The sequence below is a fragment of the Astatotilapia calliptera genome, chromosome 23 (genome assembly GCF_964374335.1).
Source record: "Astatotilapia calliptera chromosome 23, fAstCal68.1, whole genome shotgun sequence".
NCBI classification, from domain to species: Eukaryota; Metazoa; Chordata; class Actinopteri; order Cichliformes; family Cichlidae; genus Astatotilapia; species Astatotilapia calliptera.
In genome coordinates, this window is record NC_137443.1 from 32,295,909 (window position 1) to 32,317,067 (window position 21,159).

General features: G+C 42.7%; 1 protein-coding gene across 1 annotated transcript in view; it reads left to right on the forward strand.

Moving 5' to 3' along the window:
- xirp2a (xin actin binding repeat containing 2a) overlaps positions 1 to 21,159 on the forward strand; it is an 84,050-nt gene extending 62,891 nt beyond the window's left edge. The window contains exons 4-10 of the mRNA XM_026157815.2: positions 6,852 to 6,989; positions 8,446 to 8,526; positions 8,695 to 8,764; positions 9,116 to 9,219; positions 9,720 to 18,978; positions 19,924 to 20,057; positions 20,144 to 21,159. Coding sequence (XP_026013600.2) covers positions 6,852 to 6,989; positions 8,446 to 8,526; positions 8,695 to 8,764; positions 9,116 to 9,219; positions 9,720 to 18,978; positions 19,924 to 20,018 — 9,747 coding nt within the window. The 3' untranslated portion in view covers positions 20,019 to 20,057; positions 20,144 to 21,159. The remainder of the gene's footprint in view (positions 1 to 6,851; positions 6,990 to 8,445; positions 8,527 to 8,694; positions 8,765 to 9,115; positions 9,220 to 9,719; positions 18,979 to 19,923; positions 20,058 to 20,143) is intronic.

The following is a 21,159-nucleotide window of genomic DNA, read 5'->3' on the forward strand; positions in this document are numbered from 1 at the left end:
CCAAAATATACAAAATATAAAAGGTACTTCTGCATCTTTTTAAACAAAGGTGAACAGAAAAAAACAGCATGATAACTGGGTTTTTTGTTTTTTAATTTAAAAGATAGTGAAATGACCTCATTGGCTGTCTATTACAGGCTTTGGTAACAATGTAATAATACAATTGATAATAGATTTCCAGCCACTGTCAAGACCATGTGGCCCGTTAGCAAATGGGACCCGAATGCAGAACCAAGAGAGACTCAGTGAAAAGTTTAGTCTTTCTTATGAATTTGTTACCATGGGGAACTGAGCAAAGGTAAACACTGGGAATTTCATCTTAAAATTTCATCTCGTTCAATGATGATTATAGTCGTCCTACTAGGTGGCGCTCTAACCATTACTGACAAATTATACTGGCATATCAAACCTTTCCGAGCTTGACTCCCAACTGATGCCTGCGATGTTTGGGAGAGATTGGACATTGTGTTTTTGAGTGACAGCAGATTACTGTTTTTTGGCGAGTGATTGAAACTCCACGTACCGCCATGACCACCCCGTTTCGCCAAACATAAAAAGCTTCTCAATTTAACATCACAACGGTCTTTAGGTTCCATGCATGCATTTCATGAGATTGTGTTGATATGATGAAATCCCTAGGAGGAGTTTGTCAAAGTACGAGGCCTGAAAAGAGGGGAAAATGTCGCCAAAATTACACTTGAATTTTAAAATGGCTGACTTCCTGTTGGATTTGGGCTATTGCTCCAAGAGACTTTTTTGTACATCTTGATATCTTACATAAGCTTACCAAGTGTTCAGACTCATAGATGAAACAAAGAGCAGGGGCTGGTCTTTTGAAATTTTGTAGGGGGCACTGTGGACCCATTTTAAAATATTACATGAAAATAATTACATATCAAGAAAGCCGTCCTCACATTGGAGGAGTGTGCAACATTTCAAGAATTTGTGAGCTTTCCAAGCCCCTCAAAAGCTTCTTCCTGTTTCAGGGTGAATCAACTTGCCACCTGGGTGCGCCGTTCAACTTAAACTCACAATTGTCTCACTGAACCATCAAGAGGGACTGATGTTTATTCTCACTACTTTTCAGGTTGATCTAAACAACCTGTGAGGAACAGTGCATCAAAGTATAAGACAGACTGGATTTCTTTGAGTTATAGCAATTTCGTTCTTCATGGCAAAACGTCAATGTTCGCCATGCTGCTTGGGGTCACACCCTGCTGTGAAAACTCACAGTTTTCAATGTATTGCCAAGTCCAGCCCCTTAATGCTTTCCTGGAGAAATTTCAGGCTACGTGGGTCACCCACCTCTATCTGGTTGTTCAGTCTGACGTCACTAGCCGTGTCTGGACCTAAACTCCGCTGCAGGTCCATATATCAAACGATCACTATGGCATTACTGAGAGTTGAAAAACTGTCTAAAGTCTTTCATCTTTAATAAAATGATCAGCGTTCTGCTCTACCAGGTGTAACAATTGAGTTTAACATCCAGGCATCCATGAAAACGGAATTTATGACATTTAATGGAGTTAGAAGTTAGCAGGGAGTTAGCTCGCTAGCTTCTATCTAAATACAATATAGCACGTCCTGACTGCGGGGTTTTGGAAACAAATTAAAACGTACAGCTCTGTTATCACTTCCAGCATAAATGAAGACAGAAAACTAAAAAGCAGTGACGTTTGTAGGGTTACTGAAGTTGGACTAGCTGGTATATAATGATGTGCTACGTGACCGCTAGCGACACAGCTATGTTAGCATAATATAAACCAGCTAAAGTTAACGTGAGTGTTCTCGGTGGTCAGGAACAAATGTAATCGCATGGCAAGATACTGTAAAAGGACCAAACTTCAGCCAGGAGAACAACTGAGATAATCCATCCACAATACGAGGTTAGTCATTCATATACTGCTGCATGGGCTCGGCTGTAGTTACATCCTAAGGTTTTAAAAACTGAGCTTAAATAAATGATTAGCGGTAATAAAAGCCGAGGGAGGTCAACAGTGATCACTGACTGTTTTAGGAGCTTTTTGAGATCAAATAGAAGAAAATACATAACATTAAACATGTTAACAACACAAAAGCCATATTAAACGCAGACTACTTTAGACCCGGAAGTAGGATTCGTCGCGTCGTCACTGAACAACCGGATACTGTACCCCAAAGTGTAAAACATGACATTTCCTGTTCCCACTAGGTGGCGCTGTTGCTGCTGTCAAATATAGCAGTTGAAATATGTTCAGGGGCGGAGCCTTATCATATGTCAGAAGCAAATAAGAATTTCATGGCAAATGATTAAAATTCGCCGTGGCGCCACGGCCACACCCTTGTCTGAAAACTCAAAAGCTCCGCAATTTAATATGGCCCAGGTGTGTAGTTGAGACTGACCAAATATGAAGCTGATCCAATCAAATTTCTATGAGGAGTTCACAAAACTTGGAAAAAAGGCATGGAAATGGCTAAATCACCTTCAATCCAAAATGGCAGACTTCCTGTTGGGTTTGCGTCAATGGTCCCACTGACTTTTTTGTTCGTCTCAGCATGATACACATGTGGGCCAAAGTTCATTCATGTAGCTCAAATTATGTATTCGTAGGACTTCATTTAACAACGCTCCAGGGTCATTTGTACCGCCGATATGTGAAACCATTACAATACAAAACTTTTCACCAGACCTGACACTTGTGCAAAATTTCATGAGTTTTTGAGCATGTTAAAGCCCTCAAAACGGCACTTTGTTTTGCCTGAATAATAAGAAGAAATGGAGCACATACAATAGAGCCTTCACACTCTCAGTACTCAGGCCCTAAATATACGACCAGGAAATCAGAAGTTTAAACAATGAGGTTAGATTTGGCTTTGAGAGAGGCAGACTATCTGGTGAATACTGGATGGATCAGGTGGTCGTGTTATACTTGGGCTAATGATGATGATCAGCAACACTGTGTCAGACTGAGCGTGAACAGAGAACTCTGCCCACTGGGGAGGATAATGCCTGAAGGAACCGTAACCGGTAACCAGGAGGAAGGATAAACCGGATCAACCTGGATTTTTTATTCTATGTGTGTATTATAGTTCCATTCGCTTCCGCTTATCCTTATCCAGGGTCGCGGGGGGCGCTGGAGCCTATCCCAGCTGTCATAGGGCGAGAGGCGGGGTACACCCTGGACAGGTCGCCAGTCTGTCGCAGGGCCAACATACAGGGACAGACAACCATTCGCACATTCACACCTAGTGACAATTTGGGTTATCCAATCAACCTATCCCCACTAAGTGCATGTCTTTGGACGGTGGGAGGAAGCCGGAGTACCCGGAGGGAACCCACGCAAACACGGGGAGAACATGCAAACTCCACACAGAAAGACCCCTGATGGTGGAATTGAACTCAGGACCTTCTTGCTGTGCGGCAACAGTGCTAACCACCGTGCCACCGTGCTGCCATGTGTGTATTATAGTTATAAGATTTATTTTGATCACTTTTTTATTAGATGTGAGACTAAAACCTTTTCAGTAAACTATTTCAGTCAGCATTTAACCAGTGGATTATGTAAAAATCAAGGTCTAACACATTTGTTCAATTTGTTACTGTACAAAATGATAGAGCAAAAAAACTACCATGGCCTACTCATTGTAACTGTAGGCATAATTTAAAGAAAAATAGTCATCATCAGAGCTTCAAACATTATTTCTTCTTTAATTAAACCCACAAAAAATGAAAAAAAAAAACTTCCAGAATATCCTTGAGTCATTAGTCATCATCAAGGACAAAAAAGTCTCAGAGGCTTAGAAGAGTCAGCATGTAATTTTAAAAATCACTAATTCAACTGTGGGAGCAGTTTTGTAAGCCAAGGCCAATACGGTAAGCCTGCTCTGTTTCTAAAACAAAACCGTACCTGCTGGAAATCACCTTTTCCTTATTTGTAAAATATGCTCTTCATCCTAAAGCACATAAAAGCCTATCACTACTTCCCACCATTTAAATGTTTTACAGTAAACGACAAGGTTGAAGCAGCTGCAGTGAAGTCTGTTAATGTTTTCTTTGCCAGACAACATAAGAGGGGAAGGATGGAGGCTTCAGTTTTTCATTAAAACCATCGTCAACTTTCATCTGAAGCTGATAAATAATCAATGTGGAGCATTCATCTGGTCACTCTGGCATGTTTCCAGAAGAGAACCCACCTCCCACTATCACCCTACTGCACGTGACAAACCAGAGCATGCAAACTATAAACACACACTAACAGAAAAATGGCTCAAATAGCTCCATGATAGTGATTTCCACTGCATAAACTCATTGCTCGTCAGGGGTCTGCAAGGCAACAAGCACTAACATCACTGTAAAGCACTCCAACCTTAGCTGACTCTCACGTGGTGTCTACTGACAGCTGCATCTGGATGTGTATGCATATGTGGGTGTGAGGGGAGCGGGGTTGTGGGTCAGTAGCTGTGAATACGAAAGGGAGGAGGCTACTCACCAGATGGAATTTCCATGGTTTTTTGCTCTCCACCTTTTACAGCTGTTTGTTATGTCAATATACACGTAACAGCATGCTTAATAATAGCAGAGGTCTTGATCAAGAGTATTCATTAATAATATAGCAAGGCTGTCTATTCAACGAGTCACAATACATAGAATACAAAAGAATATGCCCTGTACAAATTGTGTTGATAGAAATGTAATCAGGGTGTCATTACAAAGTCTGTCTATTCTTGTAGTATCTAAACTATCGCAATTTCACCAATGTAGCTACTCATAGCAGTTATTAAGAAGGGATCTGCCTAAAGACCTGCGAAACATCCAATATGCAACAACAAAATCATCACAACACATCTCGGGCTCACTTTTTCAGGTTCAGTATCTCATTTGTTGAATTAGAAATATGAAAATGTCATTTTTGGTAAAATGGTAAATGGCCTGTATTTGTATAGCGCTTTTACTAGTCCCTAAGGACCCCAAAGCGCTTTACACAACCAGTCATCCACCCATTCACACACACATTCACACACTGGTGATGGCAAGCTACATTGTAGCCACAGCCACCCTGGGGTGCACTGACAGAGGCGAGGCTGCCGGACACTGGCGCCACCGGGCCCTCTGACCACCACCAGTAGGCAACGGGTGAAGTGTCTTGCCCAAGGCCCAAGGACACAATGATCCAAGCCGGGGCTCGAACCGGCAACCTTCCGATTACAAGACGAACTCCCAACTCTTGAGCCACGATCTGCCTCAGCACAAAACAGAAGCTCCTGTCAGACATCATAGCAGCAAAGATGAACAGGCACATGGCTCAATACCAGTCCCCCAGTGGTAATCGAAACAACTGAGGCCGTGACCCCCAAACTGGGCGAGTGGTTTATCAAGTGATCCCAGGAGCAACATCCAACATCTTTGTCCAGAAGAGTGCAGTCCTAGGAACAACAAAGATACCCCGCAGGACCCTCAAGCTCCCAGGTCTCTTTTAGAGGACCTGAACATAAAAGACTGCCCGCGGGGCAAGTGTGGATTTTTTTTTATTTGGAAGGTAGAGCAGGTCATCCACTAACTGGAAGGTTGGTGTTTTCTCCCTGGCTGCTACAGTCTGCATCGTGAAATATCCTCGGGCAAGAGGAAAGGGTTGCTCTCTGATGTGTTCATCAAAGTGTGAATGCATGTGAATGTTACATAGAAAAGTACCAGTCCATTCCTACACTGTCAATTTTACAAAAGTGCTCTTCCTACAGGTATATAGTAATTCGCAATCTAAATGGCTCGTGACTTCACTACATCTAGACGTCAGTTTAAAGGAGACATATTCAATACATTCCGAATGTGTCTCTAACATGGCCATGTGAATGATTATCATTATCAATATCTGTTGTAGCAACCAGAACTGCTCTGCAATAACTTGCAAATATCACAGTAGCCCTCATTTGTATAAAAGAGGGAAGGTGGCGAGTCAGTATGTTACAAATACATTCTCACACACAAACACAAATATCAACAGCCACAAACTTGGCTGTGTATGCAGAAGTCAACATATAAATGTCTTACTTAGGCTGTAACTAACAATCCCAAAAGGAGATTATTTTATCAAAAAGTCAGATTGCATTCTTACCCAGATCTCAGAGGGCGAGAATGCTTTCTCGATACAGATGTGATTTACTCAGTGATCATCAATCGTCCTCCTTTCCTTTCTTTGCCAAGAAATTGTTACTTTGTAAGCTCTAGTTTAAAGAATAATTCCTTCCTTGCGTTTTATTTAACCGAATAATCTGAAAGACTATATTTTCCACTGCTGTTTCAATCTTTGTTGCACTATATGCAAAAAGCAAATGAATTCCTGCTGGGCACCTGCATGTTTCTCAGGTTTATTTGAAGATACATCCAATCTTTACAACCTAGAGTTCTAAAGAAAAATGAATGTTAATGGCACAGCAGTGATTTCTTGGTTAAAAGAGCACTTATAGTGCCTAGGATTCTGAAAGTATTAGCATAATGCAATTTCTTTCACTTTTTTGTACTAGCATAATGCAAACAAATATAACATAACACAAACAGTGAGAACAGAGTTTAGTTTATCAAGGTAAGATCCAATCCCCTGAGAGAAACAGCAGATTGACAGTCTGTCCAAAAGGAAACGATAAGGCTTATACAAGGTATAATGGAATTTAATCATAAAAGTGGCCACTTTCATTCAGTAAATATTATTTTTTATGAGCAAAAATACACACAAGTGCCACAAAATAAGTCTTACGAAACTTGTTTATGCCAAACATGGAGAAAATGGGATATTATTACCATTTGACCGTTTTAATCTATAACACCTGTGTAGATGGACACTCTGGGGTGATTTTTGCCATCTGCTTTCTGCTGATAGATGATGCATGAGTCAGAGGCTTGTTCGCTGCCTGGAGGGCTGGCCAGTGTGAAGAGACAGTTTGAGAACCAGGAGTTTGCCGCCTCCTCCTCTCAGTCTACCATCACCCAGGTTCACTTCCAGCAGAGATCTGTCCAGGTGAGACCATAAGCATGGTCAATACATATTCTATGTGTTGACAAGCTGTGATGATTTTAGATAAAACAAAAGATTAGTTATAGTTGTTATTTTCCAAGGAAATATATTTCATACATTTGCTTTTTATGATCAGATGTAATGGTGCATTTTAAGCCGTTTCCTCATCACAAGGGGGTAGTTGAAGGCACACCAGGTATCTGTCCACATTTGAATGTGGAAGAGTTTTGCACCAAACATCCGAATCTATGCAGTCCCAAAAGGAATTTTGGTATTTTACTGGTGCTGAGCCAGCAAAAAATAAAAAAATAAACCACTACACTATGGAATTATGTCACAAAAGCAAGAGTGGAAAATCTGAGGCTGAAGTATGTTTGTGATATGGACTGCGTAACCTTTCCTAAACTAATGAATTGTTAGAGATAGTGAAGGTGGCAGATGAAAGGGAACATTTTTCTTCTTCCTACATAACTTGGAAAACAGGGCTTCGCTGTCCTGTCTGATCACAAGCTCCGTGTAACGTGAGAAACGTGAAAACGACTGGATAATTTGAATTCTACTGTAGCGTTTTATTGGAAAACCTTTGCTGGCATTGCTGAGGTGTCGTGGCAGGTCAAATCAAAGAGGGCACCTTCAACTTTGCTTGTCCATGTGACTCTGTCATCCAGTGCGTGAGGAAAATGCCAGAACGTGTTACTAGCAGCTTGGGACAGAGGCCAGATCTCAGTGAAGTAAGGTCAATTCCGGCCTTTCATACATTTTTCCCCATCTGCTCATTCAGGCGTGGAAGCAGAGTGGATTCATCGAGCCACGAGGACCTTGCTGAATGCTAAATTTTACATAGTTGTACATGAGGGGAAATGTCTGAGTGTATTTCATCGAGTGGTTTTGCCTTTGCTTCTATGCAGCAAAGGCAAAACCACTTTCCCCTCAAGTTTTTTTTTTTTTTTTTTTTTTGCACAGGTGTAATATTGAATGCGTGTTTTGCATCAGGAAAGCTCGCATTATGACATAAGTGGTTTTTGAAGCACAGAACCCCCTCCCTCCATGTATCTTTCATGTTAACAGCAGAGGATACAAGCTCAAATATCATCCATCTCTTTCATCTCCTTCAAAATTGCATGAATCACAGTGGAGGAAAAGGCTGATTCAGTTTTATACAATTTTTGTAATCTATTGCTCCAACACCAAAATCCTCCTTTGGCAGCATTCAAACTTAGCAGCTCCCTGAGAAGCAGCATAGTAATGGAAAAACATTTGTTACCGACCACAGAGGGGCTTTATTAACCTTTTTCATGGTCTAAAAATTGCTTCCGTCCCGCTGTTTCCAACAGCTCGCTGTCATGAGGTGATAAAACTTCTTTCTTAGTGTGTGTGTGGCTATTTTTTAGCTGTGGGAGTGTGTTGGCACACTGAGAGGGGTTCAGCATGTCCACATTCCCATTTTTCTGTTTGACAGGAGATGTCAAGCTCCTCCGAGGTGACAGCGAGAAGCAGTGCCAGAGAGCTCACCCCCACCACAGCCCTCTCTCTCGAAGAGGTATTTGTCATAAGTTATAGGGTAGCATCCTACCTGTAATACACACAGACCTTACTATTAATTCTTTAGTAAATGAGCCTTATACCGAGCCTTTTATATCTCATTGACTAAAAACAGTCCAAGGCTTGAGTGCAGTTGCCAGTATACTGTTGATTTGTCTTTTCACAGGCGAGCCACAATCAAAGAGTCCACCAGAACGACGCGGCTGCCAGTTACGGGAACCACTACAATGAAACAGGTTATTCTGCTCATGCCTTTTATACTGTGATTTACAGGTTTTTATCACAGCACCCCTTACGTCCTGCATAATAATAATTGTTCTCTCTACACGCTGAATAAGGGAAGAGCTCTGAAAATGAGATGGAGTTCTGATGATTTTATATTCAGTGCATAGCAGCAAATCTAATCAGGGCAAAGTCAGGAAAGTAAAATATTGGAAAGGGAAATTGGGCAATCACCACTGCATGGTTTCAGAAAATGAAAACTACTCAGGTTTTTAATGAAATGATTTATTTCTCTTTCCAAACCCCCTGAGCTTCCCCACTACGAATGACTTAATGAGGCAGCCTTCTTCTCGTGTCTAATTCAGTTATGCTTGTCAGAGGAGAGGACGTACCAAAGGTTTCCACTCAGGCTTTGAAGCAGCAGTATGAAAAAACGATTGAGGAAGCTACACCAGCCAAGGAAATTAAGGTAATGATGCTGTCTGTTTATCGAAATAGATGATAGTTTGGGTTGTTTATTAGGTATCAGTATGAGGATATGGCCACATCATGAAATCATCAAAAGGAAATTGCGCATGCCATGAGTTGATGGGGAATAAATTGGATTGGATAAAAGGCCTCATGTCATTACACAGCTGAAGTCTGACAGTTTCACCGTTAAAGAGAAACCCCAGAAAAACACACACAAAAAAGAACGGTCGCATTACTGTCTGCAGTTCAATGAGTATTTCAATCAACATGTGTCAGCTTTTGTGCATTTACATCCAAATTAGAATTATTTGTGTCTAGCTTTAACTTTTCCAATCATTTTCATTTGAGGTGTAAAATGTGCAACTTCTTAATTCCTGCTCAGCTTCAAAGCTTTCCTCTCCACTACTTTTCATTCCACAAAATCAACATATTTTTTCCAAATACGATTCTAACCTCACTGTTCCTCTCTTTGTGATGAAAACGTCTTGTGAATCATAGGTTGATGTGGATTTTGACAAGTTTCAGTGGGCACCAGTGAACCAGTCCTCTAAAAAATCTGCTATGACAAGATATGAAGCTTCTTCCACTGTAAAGACAGCTTCTGCTTCATCAGTAGCATCTGCTTCAACAGTGGCTTCTGAGGTGACAGACCATTTCCCTCCTCCACCCGCAAACCTGCTGCAGGTGTCACAAAAAGTCCCAGACCACATTGTCTCTCCTCAGCCTCAGGAGTCGACATCTCAACATAAGTATACTATTAACAGGGAACAGTACTTAAAACACAAGAGCATGGCTGAAATAAAGCGCCTCTACAAACACATACACCCAGAAGTGCGCAAAAACCTTGAAGTTGACATTTTAAGTCAGCTCAGTGAAACAGAAATGACAGAGTTGGAGAGCAAGGAAGGGGTGGGTGACGTCCAGCAGGTGTGCTATATGTTTGAAAATGATGGCAACAGCTCCAGTAAGTGTTCGAGCCCTGACAGAGAATACCTGGAGTGGGATGAGATCCTTAAAGGTGAAGTGCAGTCCATGCGCTGGATGTTTGAAAACAAACCCTTAGATACGATTAAAGACGATACCCCTGATGAGAATGATGAGAAGACTATTGCCCAGCAGGAAATCATTGCTGGCAAAGATGTCAGATACACAGCTTGGATGTTCGAGACGCAGCCTATAGACACTCTGGGCGCAGAAACATCCGATACAACTGAGCAATCGCAAAAACAGACCGATCTAGCAAGAGGAGATGTCCGTACTGCGACGTGGCTCTTTGAAACGCAGCCGCTTGATTATCTGAATAAGATCTACCAAGAAGATGAACAGGAGACGGATGCTTGTGTGACTAAAGACATTACTGGTGGAGATGTGAAAACCGCCAGGTATCTGTTTGAGACCCAGCATCTGGATTGGTTGGGTAAAACAGAAACAATCGAGGAGAGTCACTTCCTCAACCTGAAGTCTGAGCTGGAAGAAATTAAGGGCAATGTGAAGACAACGTCCCGCATGTTTGACACACTGCCCATGTGTGTCATCAGAGGCGATTCAGGAGAGATGCTGGAAATCACTACCATTCGCAGAGAGGAGACAGAAAAAGGAGATGTGAAGACATCACGTTGGATGTTTGAAACCCAGCCTCTGGATATGATCAACAGAGACCCTGCCAAAGTAAAGCTGATATGTGGGATTTCTATGGAGGATAACATTCAAGGTGGTGTGAACAAAGGTAGATGGCTTTTCGAGACAAAGACACTCGACACAATCAAGGATGAAGAATGGGAGAGCTCAAAGAAGGAAAAAGATGAAATAATTGGAGCTGATGTAAGGAACCACTGTCTTGTTTTCGAGACTCAGCCTATGGATACTCTGAAAGATAATGCCAATGCTCGACCTTTACCCTCTGAGGAGATTGTAGGAGGTGATGTTCAATCAGCCAAACATCTGTTTGAAACAGTACCGATGGAAAATCTGAAAGAGCTGGTTGAAGTAGGAAAACTTAAGAAAACAATGGCAACAGAAGAAGAAAAGGGTGACGTGAGGCATCAAAGGTGGGTGTTTGAAAGTCAGCCCTTGGAGAATATAAGGGAGGAGAAAAAGGAGATTACAAGAACTGTGAATATTGAAGCGCTTGACAAAGGGGATGTGACAAACTACAAAGAAAGGTTTGAAAGCATGGATTTAAGTAAATGTGAGGGAATGCAGAAAATTCAGGTCGAAGGTGTCACAAGTGGCTATGTCAAGTCCAACAGAGTTCTCTTTGAATCAACCCCATTGTATGCTATGCAAGACAGCTCTGGCCATTACCATGAGGTAAGGACTGTGAGGCGTGAGGAGATTGTGAAAGGAGACGTTCGCAGTTGCAGATGGATGTTCGAGACGCGTCCTATTGATGAATTTGATGAAAGCATTAGTAAGTTTCAGATCATAAAGGGCATATCTAAACAGGAAATTGAGTCAGGGGATGTCAAAACAGCCAAGTGGCTGTTTGAAACCCAACCACTTGACACCATTCAATTTTTCGGTAATTTTGAGAATGAAGATAATAAAACTAACAAAAATATTCAGATTGAGAAAGGAGATGTAAAGACTTGTAGGTGGCTATTTGAAACTCAGCCAATGGATGTTTTGTATGAAAAAGTGGATAAGAGTGAGTCCGATGTTGAAGAAGTGCAAAAAGGTGACGTGAAAACATGTACTTGGCTCTTTGAGACACAGACACTAGACAACATACGAGATCATTCAGAGTCAGAGACCATCCTGAAGACCTGCACTGTAAAGCAGGAGGATGTTCAGGGAAAAGACGTGCGGCTGGCTCGCTTCCTCTTTGAAACAGAGAATCTGGAAAACATCACTGGGGAGGACAGCAGCTCTTTCAGGAGAGTCACAGAAATCGACATCCAGTCCGGTGATGTTTCCAGGATGAAGTACATCTTTGAGAATTGCTCCTCTGACATTATGAGCTCCACCTCTGAGGAGACAATGCAGAAGCTGAAGGTGCAACAAGCTCAGGACCTCCAGAGGGGAAATGTGGTCAACTGCACTTGGAAGTTCGAGAACCAGCCGATTGATGCGATCCGTGATGAAGGCACTGAGGCAAGGGAAATTCGCACAGTAACTGATGTTCAGGGAGGTGATGTTGATAAAGGCCGCTTTATTTTTGAGACATTCTCTCTGGATCAAATTAAAGAGGAGTCCACTGAGAGTGATATTTCAAAACTCTCCAGTATCTTTAGAGATGAAATAGAGAAAGGGGATGTGAAAAATTACACCATGATGTTTGAAACCCAGCCTCTCTATGCCATCTGTGACAAAGAAGGCCACTATCATGAAGTAACTACAGTTACTAAAGAAGAAATCATGAGAGGAGATGTGGTGGGGGCCCGATGGCTGTTTGAGACAAAGCCTTTGGATTCAATTAGAGATTCTGAGGAGGTGTATGTTATTAAAGCTGTGACTGAGGAAGGTATCAGCAAAAAGGATGTTAGCTCTGCCAGGTGGAGGTTTGAAACGCAACCTCTGGACGAAATTACAGAGGAGATAAAAGTGAGGTCAAAGACAGTTGAAGATATCCAAGGCGGCGATGTGAAGAAAAATAAGCAGCGTTTTGAGACTGATGAGATGTCTCAAAAGTACATCAGAACTGTTAGCATGAGTGAAATCCAAAAAGGCGACGTTAGAGCTGCCACATGGATGTTTGAAACCCGCACGATTGATGAGATACGCAGTGATGGCGCAGAGTATGATGGCATGGAAAGAGTGACAAAAGAGGAAGTAATGAAAGGGGATGTCAAGCAGTCTGTGTGGCTCTTTGAGAAGCAGCCACTTGATAGAATCAAAGAGAGTGATGGCACAGATCTTGTTGTGATAAAGGAGGAAATCCCACAGGCTGATGTGAAGACGACAACATGGCTGTTTGAAAGCACTCCATTTCATGAATTCAATGAGAGCAATGTGGAAAAGACAGAGATAATTGGTAAAAGTGTCAAAGAAACACTTGAGGAACTTTATTCTCAGAAAATGGTGGATTCACAGGGTATTCTTATTGAAGCGGATGAGATTGGAGATGTCCGCATGGCAAAGTATAAACTCATGAACCAGGAGACTCCTCAGATCCAAAAAGAAGAGATTATTAGAGGGGATCTGAGCAACATAATGATGAACCTCCTGAACCGCAGGGAGACCACTGAAAGGGTCATAACTATCGACGAGGAGGAGCGTGGGGACATCAGCACCACTGTGATGCAGCTATTCAACCAGGAAAGGGGAATCAATGTTGAGAAAGAGGAAATTATCCGTGGTGACATTCAAGAGGCCATGAGCAATCTCCTCAAGAGGGAAGGCTCCTCCAAGCGTGGCATTCTGATTCAAGAGGATGAGAAAGGAGACGTTAGGATGACTATCTACTCTCTTTTAAATAAGGAGGAGAGGGCTGGCATGGAAAAAGAGGATATCATTCAAGGAAATGTCAGCAAAACTCTTTATCGCCTTCTCTCCAACTCAGATGGAGAAGACTCTAAAAAGATAAAGGTTTTAGACACGGAGCGGGGTAATGTCAGCTTTTACTCCACATGCATTGAGTCCGGAGCTTTGGATTACCTGAGGCAGCTCCAGTATGAATCGGATGAACTCCAAGAAAAAGTCCAAAAAGAGCGCATTATAGGCGGCGACATCGAGGAGACCAAAATATTGCTGCGGAAGAATCAGCAAGAGATCGGTCGCACAGTAACAGAGGATGATATAGTTCCTGGTGATGTGCACAGCATTGTTAAGGTTTTTATGACAGAGCCTACTGTCACATACAGAAATCTAGAGAAAAAGGACATTGTTAAAGGCAACCTCAGTGCAGCTTTGGATTCACTGACCCAAGCCATCAATCAGAAAGTGGTAATAGAGAAAGAGGAGGTGGTAAAAGGAGACATACCCACTACTATGAAGTCTCTGGAGGAGGCCCAGAATCAAGCCAAAGAAATGGAAAAGCCTGAAATCATCAAAGGAGACATCAGGGGTGCTCTCGAGTCACTGGAGAAATCTGCGTCCAGCAAAACCGACGCAGCTGTTGACGATTTAGTGCCAGGTGATATTAAGGGCACCTTGAAGTCCCTTGAGGAGGCAAAGCAAGCTGTGAAAGAGGTGGAAAAAGAGGAGATTGTTAAAGGAAATATCCACACAGCCATGAAAAGTTTACACGAGGCATCAAACGAGAAAAAGGTTTATCAGCACCAAGTGAGCGAGCAAGGTGATGTTAAAGCCACCATCCAGCTCTTGCTGCAGCCAACAACGTCCCCAAGAATGCAACACAGAGGGAGCCATGAAGGGGATGTGAAAACATCCATTAAATCGCTTTATGAAGGACAGGAGATGACACAGGTGGAAAACGAAGATGTTGTGAAAGGTGACGTTCAAGGGACAATAAAGTGCCTAATGCAAAAAAAGCAGTATTCAAAACCCAAGCGCATGTATCCTGCCAAGAAGGGAAAAGCGCCCATGCAAAACACATTAACTGTAAAACAAGAGAAGCATGAATGTGCACATGAAGTTAAGAGCGAGAGTGTTGCAGTCAGTCCAGCCCCCGCTGTGAAAAACCTCTCTCTGAGTGGTGAGTCACAGAAGCACACACAGAAGCAGCATGAAAACAAATCGTTGAAAACACAGGTAATAACCCAAGAGGACCGCTCTGTTACTGTAGCCAAAACAGACAATCCTGCAGGGGCCTCTCAACTGAAGAGCACGAAAGAACAGAAACAGAAAATACAGGCAACCAAGCCTGTTATGATAAAGAATAAACAAATGATTAATAAAGATCAAACAGATGTGAGGGCTGCTGATGTGTCGGTGGTGAAAGAGGAGCAAAGCACATCACAGGCGAACATTTCAAACAGGCAAATGTGTGAGACAAAGACGATCAAACAGGTGCACACTACGGTGACGGAGAAAACTGTTGTGCACAAGCAAAATATAACGGAGCAGGTGTCAATGTGTCAAAAGCAAACAGAAAATAAGGCTCTCGTACAAAAACAGAACGTAAAGAATATGAAGGTGGATAACCATAGCCTTGACATGAGAGGGAAAGGTGTGAATAAAAAGCCAGTGAAGCCAGAGATTCACTTTCCCCCTCCTCCGTCCTCGCCGCCTCCCCCATCAGAGTCTGAGCTCTCCCTCCCTCCACCGCCTTCACCAGTGACTGAGAGCCCAACACCCCCCATGTACCGGCCTTCGATGATGAGGCAAGACAGCGACCTCCCTCCCCCACCTCCACCGCCTCCACCTCCTATGGAATGCATAAAGTCTGAGCCCGAATTTTTCCCTCTTCCTCCACCTCCTCCACCACCACCCTCTGCGAGCGCACAAGATTTTCTCCCTCCACCTCCCTCACAGCAGGAGCTTAATGCAATGCCGCAGCCTTCCCCTGCAAGGCCAGGGAAACCCATTAGCAGACCTTTATTCAAAGTGCCCAAGCAACCAGAACCACAGCAGCCCATACAAGTTAAGCCCAAATGGCAGAAAAAACAACCCACTCCTCCGCCGCCTCCACCTCAGCTCCCTCCTGAGCAAGAAAAAGCTGTGTCAACAGTCAAGAAAGTAGAAGCTAAAGTTAAGGAGGTGAAACAGGAAATAACCCAACAGGTTGAAATCAGCAATCAGACTGAGTCAACAGCAATGTCCCAGACAAAAGTATCAAGCATTCCAGTTGCAAAATCAGTCCAAAAGCAAAGCCCACAGCCACCTAAAAAAGTATTTGTTCCTCCAATTAAACTGCCTCCAACTCCAGACCCTGATTCAGCATCCAAAGCTAGACCTTATGCTCGCAAATTTAAAACCCCACTCATGTTTGCAGAGGAAAGGTACCGCCAAGAAAGGCTGGAGAAGGATGAAATGGAGAGGAGTAAAGTGAATACCCCCACTTCTCCCCCAAGTAATATACAGTCATTTGATGCTAATGCTCAGCATCCTGCAGCAGAAAACACTGAGAAAAAAGTAGATATAGCGACAATAGAAAAGGCCGAAAAAGCTAAAACTGTTTCCAAACAAGCAATAGCGGTCCAGGACATGCCTTCTAAGAAAGCCACTTCCCAAATCCCTTTGAGCAAACCTTTGATCTCAGTGGTAAATAAGAAAGCAGCTGCTGGATCTTCAAATGTTTCCAGACAGCAATCCTCGGAAAAAAATCTAGCCTTTGCCGAAGTTAATAAAAAGGGACAAACTACATCCGCCAATCAGACTGCTTCTGTTTCTCATGCTCACCATGAGGTTTTACAAAATGAAGTCCAGTTGTGCTCGAACTTGGCCACTTTTTCAGTCCAAGAGCAGCAGCAGATTATTAAGAAATCTAGCACCAAGTCTGTTACTGCCACACAGGGAGCGGCCCATGAAAATGTAGATCTTCAAGGCCAGGTCACATTGAAAGCTGAAGATGTAAGGAATATTAATGTGCCTTTGACTCAGGTGGAGAAAATTAGTCCCCCTCAACCCACTAAAATTCCAAAGGTGACTCCAAGTTTCAAGGTAAAAACCTTTAAGATGCCGGTGGAGAAGAAAGAAGAGAAAAGTGACAGTTTGGGACAAAAGAAAAGTGAAATGAATTTACAGCAAGAGAAAAGTAATGTGTCACAGAAAAGTGAAACCAAAGTGAGTCTGGAAGGCAACCTGCTAATTTCCACGAGAACTGAGGTGAAAACAGAAGTGAAAGGAAAAGAGAAAAAAAGCCAAGTGACCCAACCTGTGAAGGAAGTTGAAGTAGACGTTCACACAAGAAAGGGAAAGCAGGTGCAAAAACATGAGACAGAAGTAAAACTGTCGCCATCAGTTACTGTGTTAACACCCAAGGTGGCTAAGATAACATGTGAAGCAATCCAACAGGGACAAGGCCATGTAGCTGTCTCCCACAGTCAGCAGAGCGTGAAGACAGAGGAGATTCAAAGACAAGAGGAGGTGGTTGTGACTGAGAGTGTGGTACAGCAAAGGCTTCAGAGGCAAGAGGCTGTTCAGATGCAAAAACAGCAAATGAAGCTGCAAGCGGTGGAGATAAATAAAACTCAGATCAAAGCAGGAAAGTCAAAAGGTGAGCCTAAGGATGTGTCTGTGAAAGGGGCAGGCAAAATTTCCCACAAAGACGAGGCTTACCATGAAGACATCACCGATTTAGAGAAATGCACTGTAACTCATAAGCTGCTCACTCAAATGAAAGAGCTGGAGGGCGCGCCAAGCAAAATAGACTCCAGCACTGTCAGGACGATTTTAAGTGAAGTCCCTGACTGGATAATGGGCTCAGATGAGAAGAAGAATTTAAGTGAAATTGCTAAGCAGCAAAGCAAGAAAAAGTTGAAAGAGATGATGGTTTATGTCAAAAATATAATTGAAACAAAGCTCGCATTTTTTGAGAAAAACCTGACAACAGTGGAAAAGGAGGAAAGAAAAGACAAAGACAACCAGCCCGTGCCACCGCCAGTGCCTCCAAGACCAGAGAAGAAAGTTTTCGGTGGGGCGACTGCAAAGATATCAAAGATAAGCACTGGCTCCTCCAGTGCTGAAAAGAAAGTAGTGGAAGAGAAAAAGTCCCCTCAGGAGAACAGAGTGCATAAGGAGCTGAGTGAAGGAGCCGATCACAGAGTGTCCTCTCCATTAGCAAGCATCCGCACTCCATCTCCTACTTTTATTAGTATTGAGTCCAGGAGAGTTGACTCGCCACTCAGAGTGACACCTTCTCCTCCACCCTACAAATCAATCGGAACCCCTCCACCACATCATGGCAAGTCACATACGCCTACATCTACCTTTAGCAGGGCCACACCTTCTCCCACACTGAGTCGCTCAGAGAAGCTGGTGAAACTGGGGGATGCCACATCAAAGCTTTCTCACATTATCACCCTTCCTCCTCTCGTGCCAGTTCCCGAATGTTTTGCTGTTGAAAAAGAGCGAACATCCCCGTTTAGAGACAGGGAGACCCTCATTGAGAGAAACGAGCAAGGCTTGACGGATGTCGCAGAAATGGTGGATTCCATGATGACAGTGAAGGATAAAAAGTCTTTCTTTGAGGAGGCCCAGAGAGCGGAGGTTAAAAAGATGTACATCCGGAAGGATCCAATAGATATCCCTGAGCGGTTGGGACCTGATAGTGAGGAAGTCACTGAAACCGTTGCCATAGATATTCTTAAAGAGGATCTCCCTAGAGTTGACTTGTCAAAGCTCGTAAACAGATTTGAATCTCCGAAACCAAAAGTTTACACCAGAAAAGATCCTATTGTAATAGCAGAGAGGCTGGGGAGTGACACAGAGGAAACAGAGACTGAACCACATGCGCCAAGAACCGAAGACATCCCCACACTCAATGTCAAAGCAATCAAGGATGTGTTCGAGACGGGAGAGCATAGTTCTCAAGCAGCCAGAGAGCTTAGAGAACAAATAGAAAGAAGAGAACCTGAAGCAGCCTGCTCCGGGCAGGCGGGTCACTCTGAAGCGACATCAGTCACTGAGCAATTCTGCACCATTGATAACTTTGGAAATATGACAAGACAGATGAAGAGCGAGGTGCATTCTGGGAGTTCCCTGACCCGTGGTAACCCTCCGTCCTACGCAGACGTTGTGAGGGGAAGAGTTCCTACTGTTGCTGTGCCCCCTGAGGCCTCCTCCGAAGAACTGCTGAGAAACTTCCAGCAATCATGGGCTGAAAGCCAAGGAGTTTTCCAGAACCTGGGCTTCAGTGTCATGGAGCAGAGGACTTCGCAGATTATAACGCACCAGCAGCAGAGTGTCGTGACGGGTAAACTGAGCTGTGGCATGAGGCATGATGGGGTGGTGAACATGCTTTGTGTGGGGAATTTTTAAGGAATCGGCTGCACTGTGTGGAAAGATAAAAAGCATTAACTTTCAGAATGTGTTTTTCTAACACTTGATTTTCTTTCATGTGTTTTCATTTGTCAGAAAGGTTAAAACTCACTGTTTGTATCCTGGCAGTTTTATGCTTTTTAATATTCACAGGTTACATTTTGTTCCTGTTTATCCACATGTCTGCTGTGTGAAACTAGCAATGATGCTAATATATTGAACTAATATATCTCCTGCCTGGGTGTGAGATGCTGTTTTTGTCTGTGAAACAACAAAGAACCGCCTGAAAACTCATCAAGGAAAAAACAAACAACAGCTTTAATGTGAATTCTTTTCTTTTCTGAAATGGATTCACCACATGTCAGCGCTTCCTTTTTCCAACATCGTTTTTTGAATCAACATTTTTTCATTTCACAGCATAAGATTCCCAAATAATCAATAATAATAATAATTATTATTATTCATATTTTTATTGTAATCATGACATCTAACACAAATATAAAATTTCTCTCCCATTTTGAGAACTCTATTAATATTCTATGATTAAGAAGATCGGAAGAGTTTTATTAACTTTTATTAACTGTTCAGTTTATAGTTAACAAACTCAAAACAATCAAGCAGAAACAAACAAAAGGATTTGGACTGCGTTCAAGTAAACACAGTCGGGTCCGAGATAAATCTGAAGGATGACTAAAATAATTATAATTGATAAAAAAAAAACATCTACTTATTAGCTTTATGAACTTTGCTAAAAGTTTTGCTTTCTGCAGCTTTTCCAATCCTTTATTTTATTATCATTTGTTTTTTTGAGACTAATAGAAATCATTTCTCTATTATTAGTTACAGATTACAAATTAAAATGTTTCCTTCTCTTTTGCAGAAAATTCGAATTCCAGAGTCCGAACTGTGCAGGGCATGTCGGAAGAGAGTGTACCCCATGGAATCTCTGATTGCGGACAAACAAAACTTCCATAAAAGCTGCTTTCGCTGTGAGCACTGCAAAGGCAAACTAAGGTGGCGCTACTTCACACAGCAAACGCATTCTTTGCCTTTTTATTTTCCTCTGTTTTAACTTGTCTACTTTCTTTAAAAAAAAACAGCCTTGGCAACTACGCCTCTCTCCATGGACGCATGTACTGCAAGCCACACTACAAGCAACTGTTCAAGTCCAAAGGAAATTATGACGAAGGATTTGGACAAAAACCACACAAAGAACTTTGGAATAATAAGAACACGCAGAACTCTGTCATGAAATCACCGTCACCTGAAAAGAAAGTCATGGATTCCAAATATTCCACTGCTCACAGTACCTTAGCCACCCAGGATTATGATGGAAGCAAATCAGCTGATGAGAGCAAAAAGCCCACAAATAAGATTTCCGTAGTGTGGCCTCCCCAGCCAGATTCCCCTAAAAAATCCTTTGCAATCGAGGAGGAGTTGAAGGTGGTTAAGCCATCATGGCCCCCTAAGGAGGGCTCAGCTCAGGAAAACGAGCACCTAAATCAGCCTGTGAAGTCCTCATTAAAAGACACCGTTGCTCCTTCAGCTGAAGTACAAAATGGACTCCAGGAAAATAACAAGGTGCATGAGAGTGCCTGTTTAACAGAGAGTGTAAAAAAGCCCGAAGAGACTCCAGCACAGTCCGAGTTTCTGACCTCCTCTGTAGCAGCCGCTGAGGAGCCAGCGGGTGTCAGTCACACTCGAGAAAGTAAAGAGTCAAACAGCGGCTCGGAGGCTGCGGCACAAAGGGATTCTGAAATGTACTCTGAAGTGCACCCAGGAGTGGAGGAGAAAGAACAAAGTGAAGGGAATGATGGTGGAGATGGAGAAAGCATGAAAGTGCCAGAAGAGAATGAAGAGAAAAGTGCAGGAAGAAGGGAGAATGTGAAAGTAAATGGACATGACAGGCAGGTAGAAAGTGCAGCATTTGAGAGTGAAGGCCAGGAGGAGATAGATAAGGGAAATAATGAAAGCATGAACAATGGGGAGGCAGTAAAGGTCACATTAATAGATGAGCAGACAACAGCAGGACAGGCACTGAATGCTAACTCCAATAATAATAATAGTAATAATAATAATGACCAGACATTGTTTGACCATGAAACCCTGCTCGAAG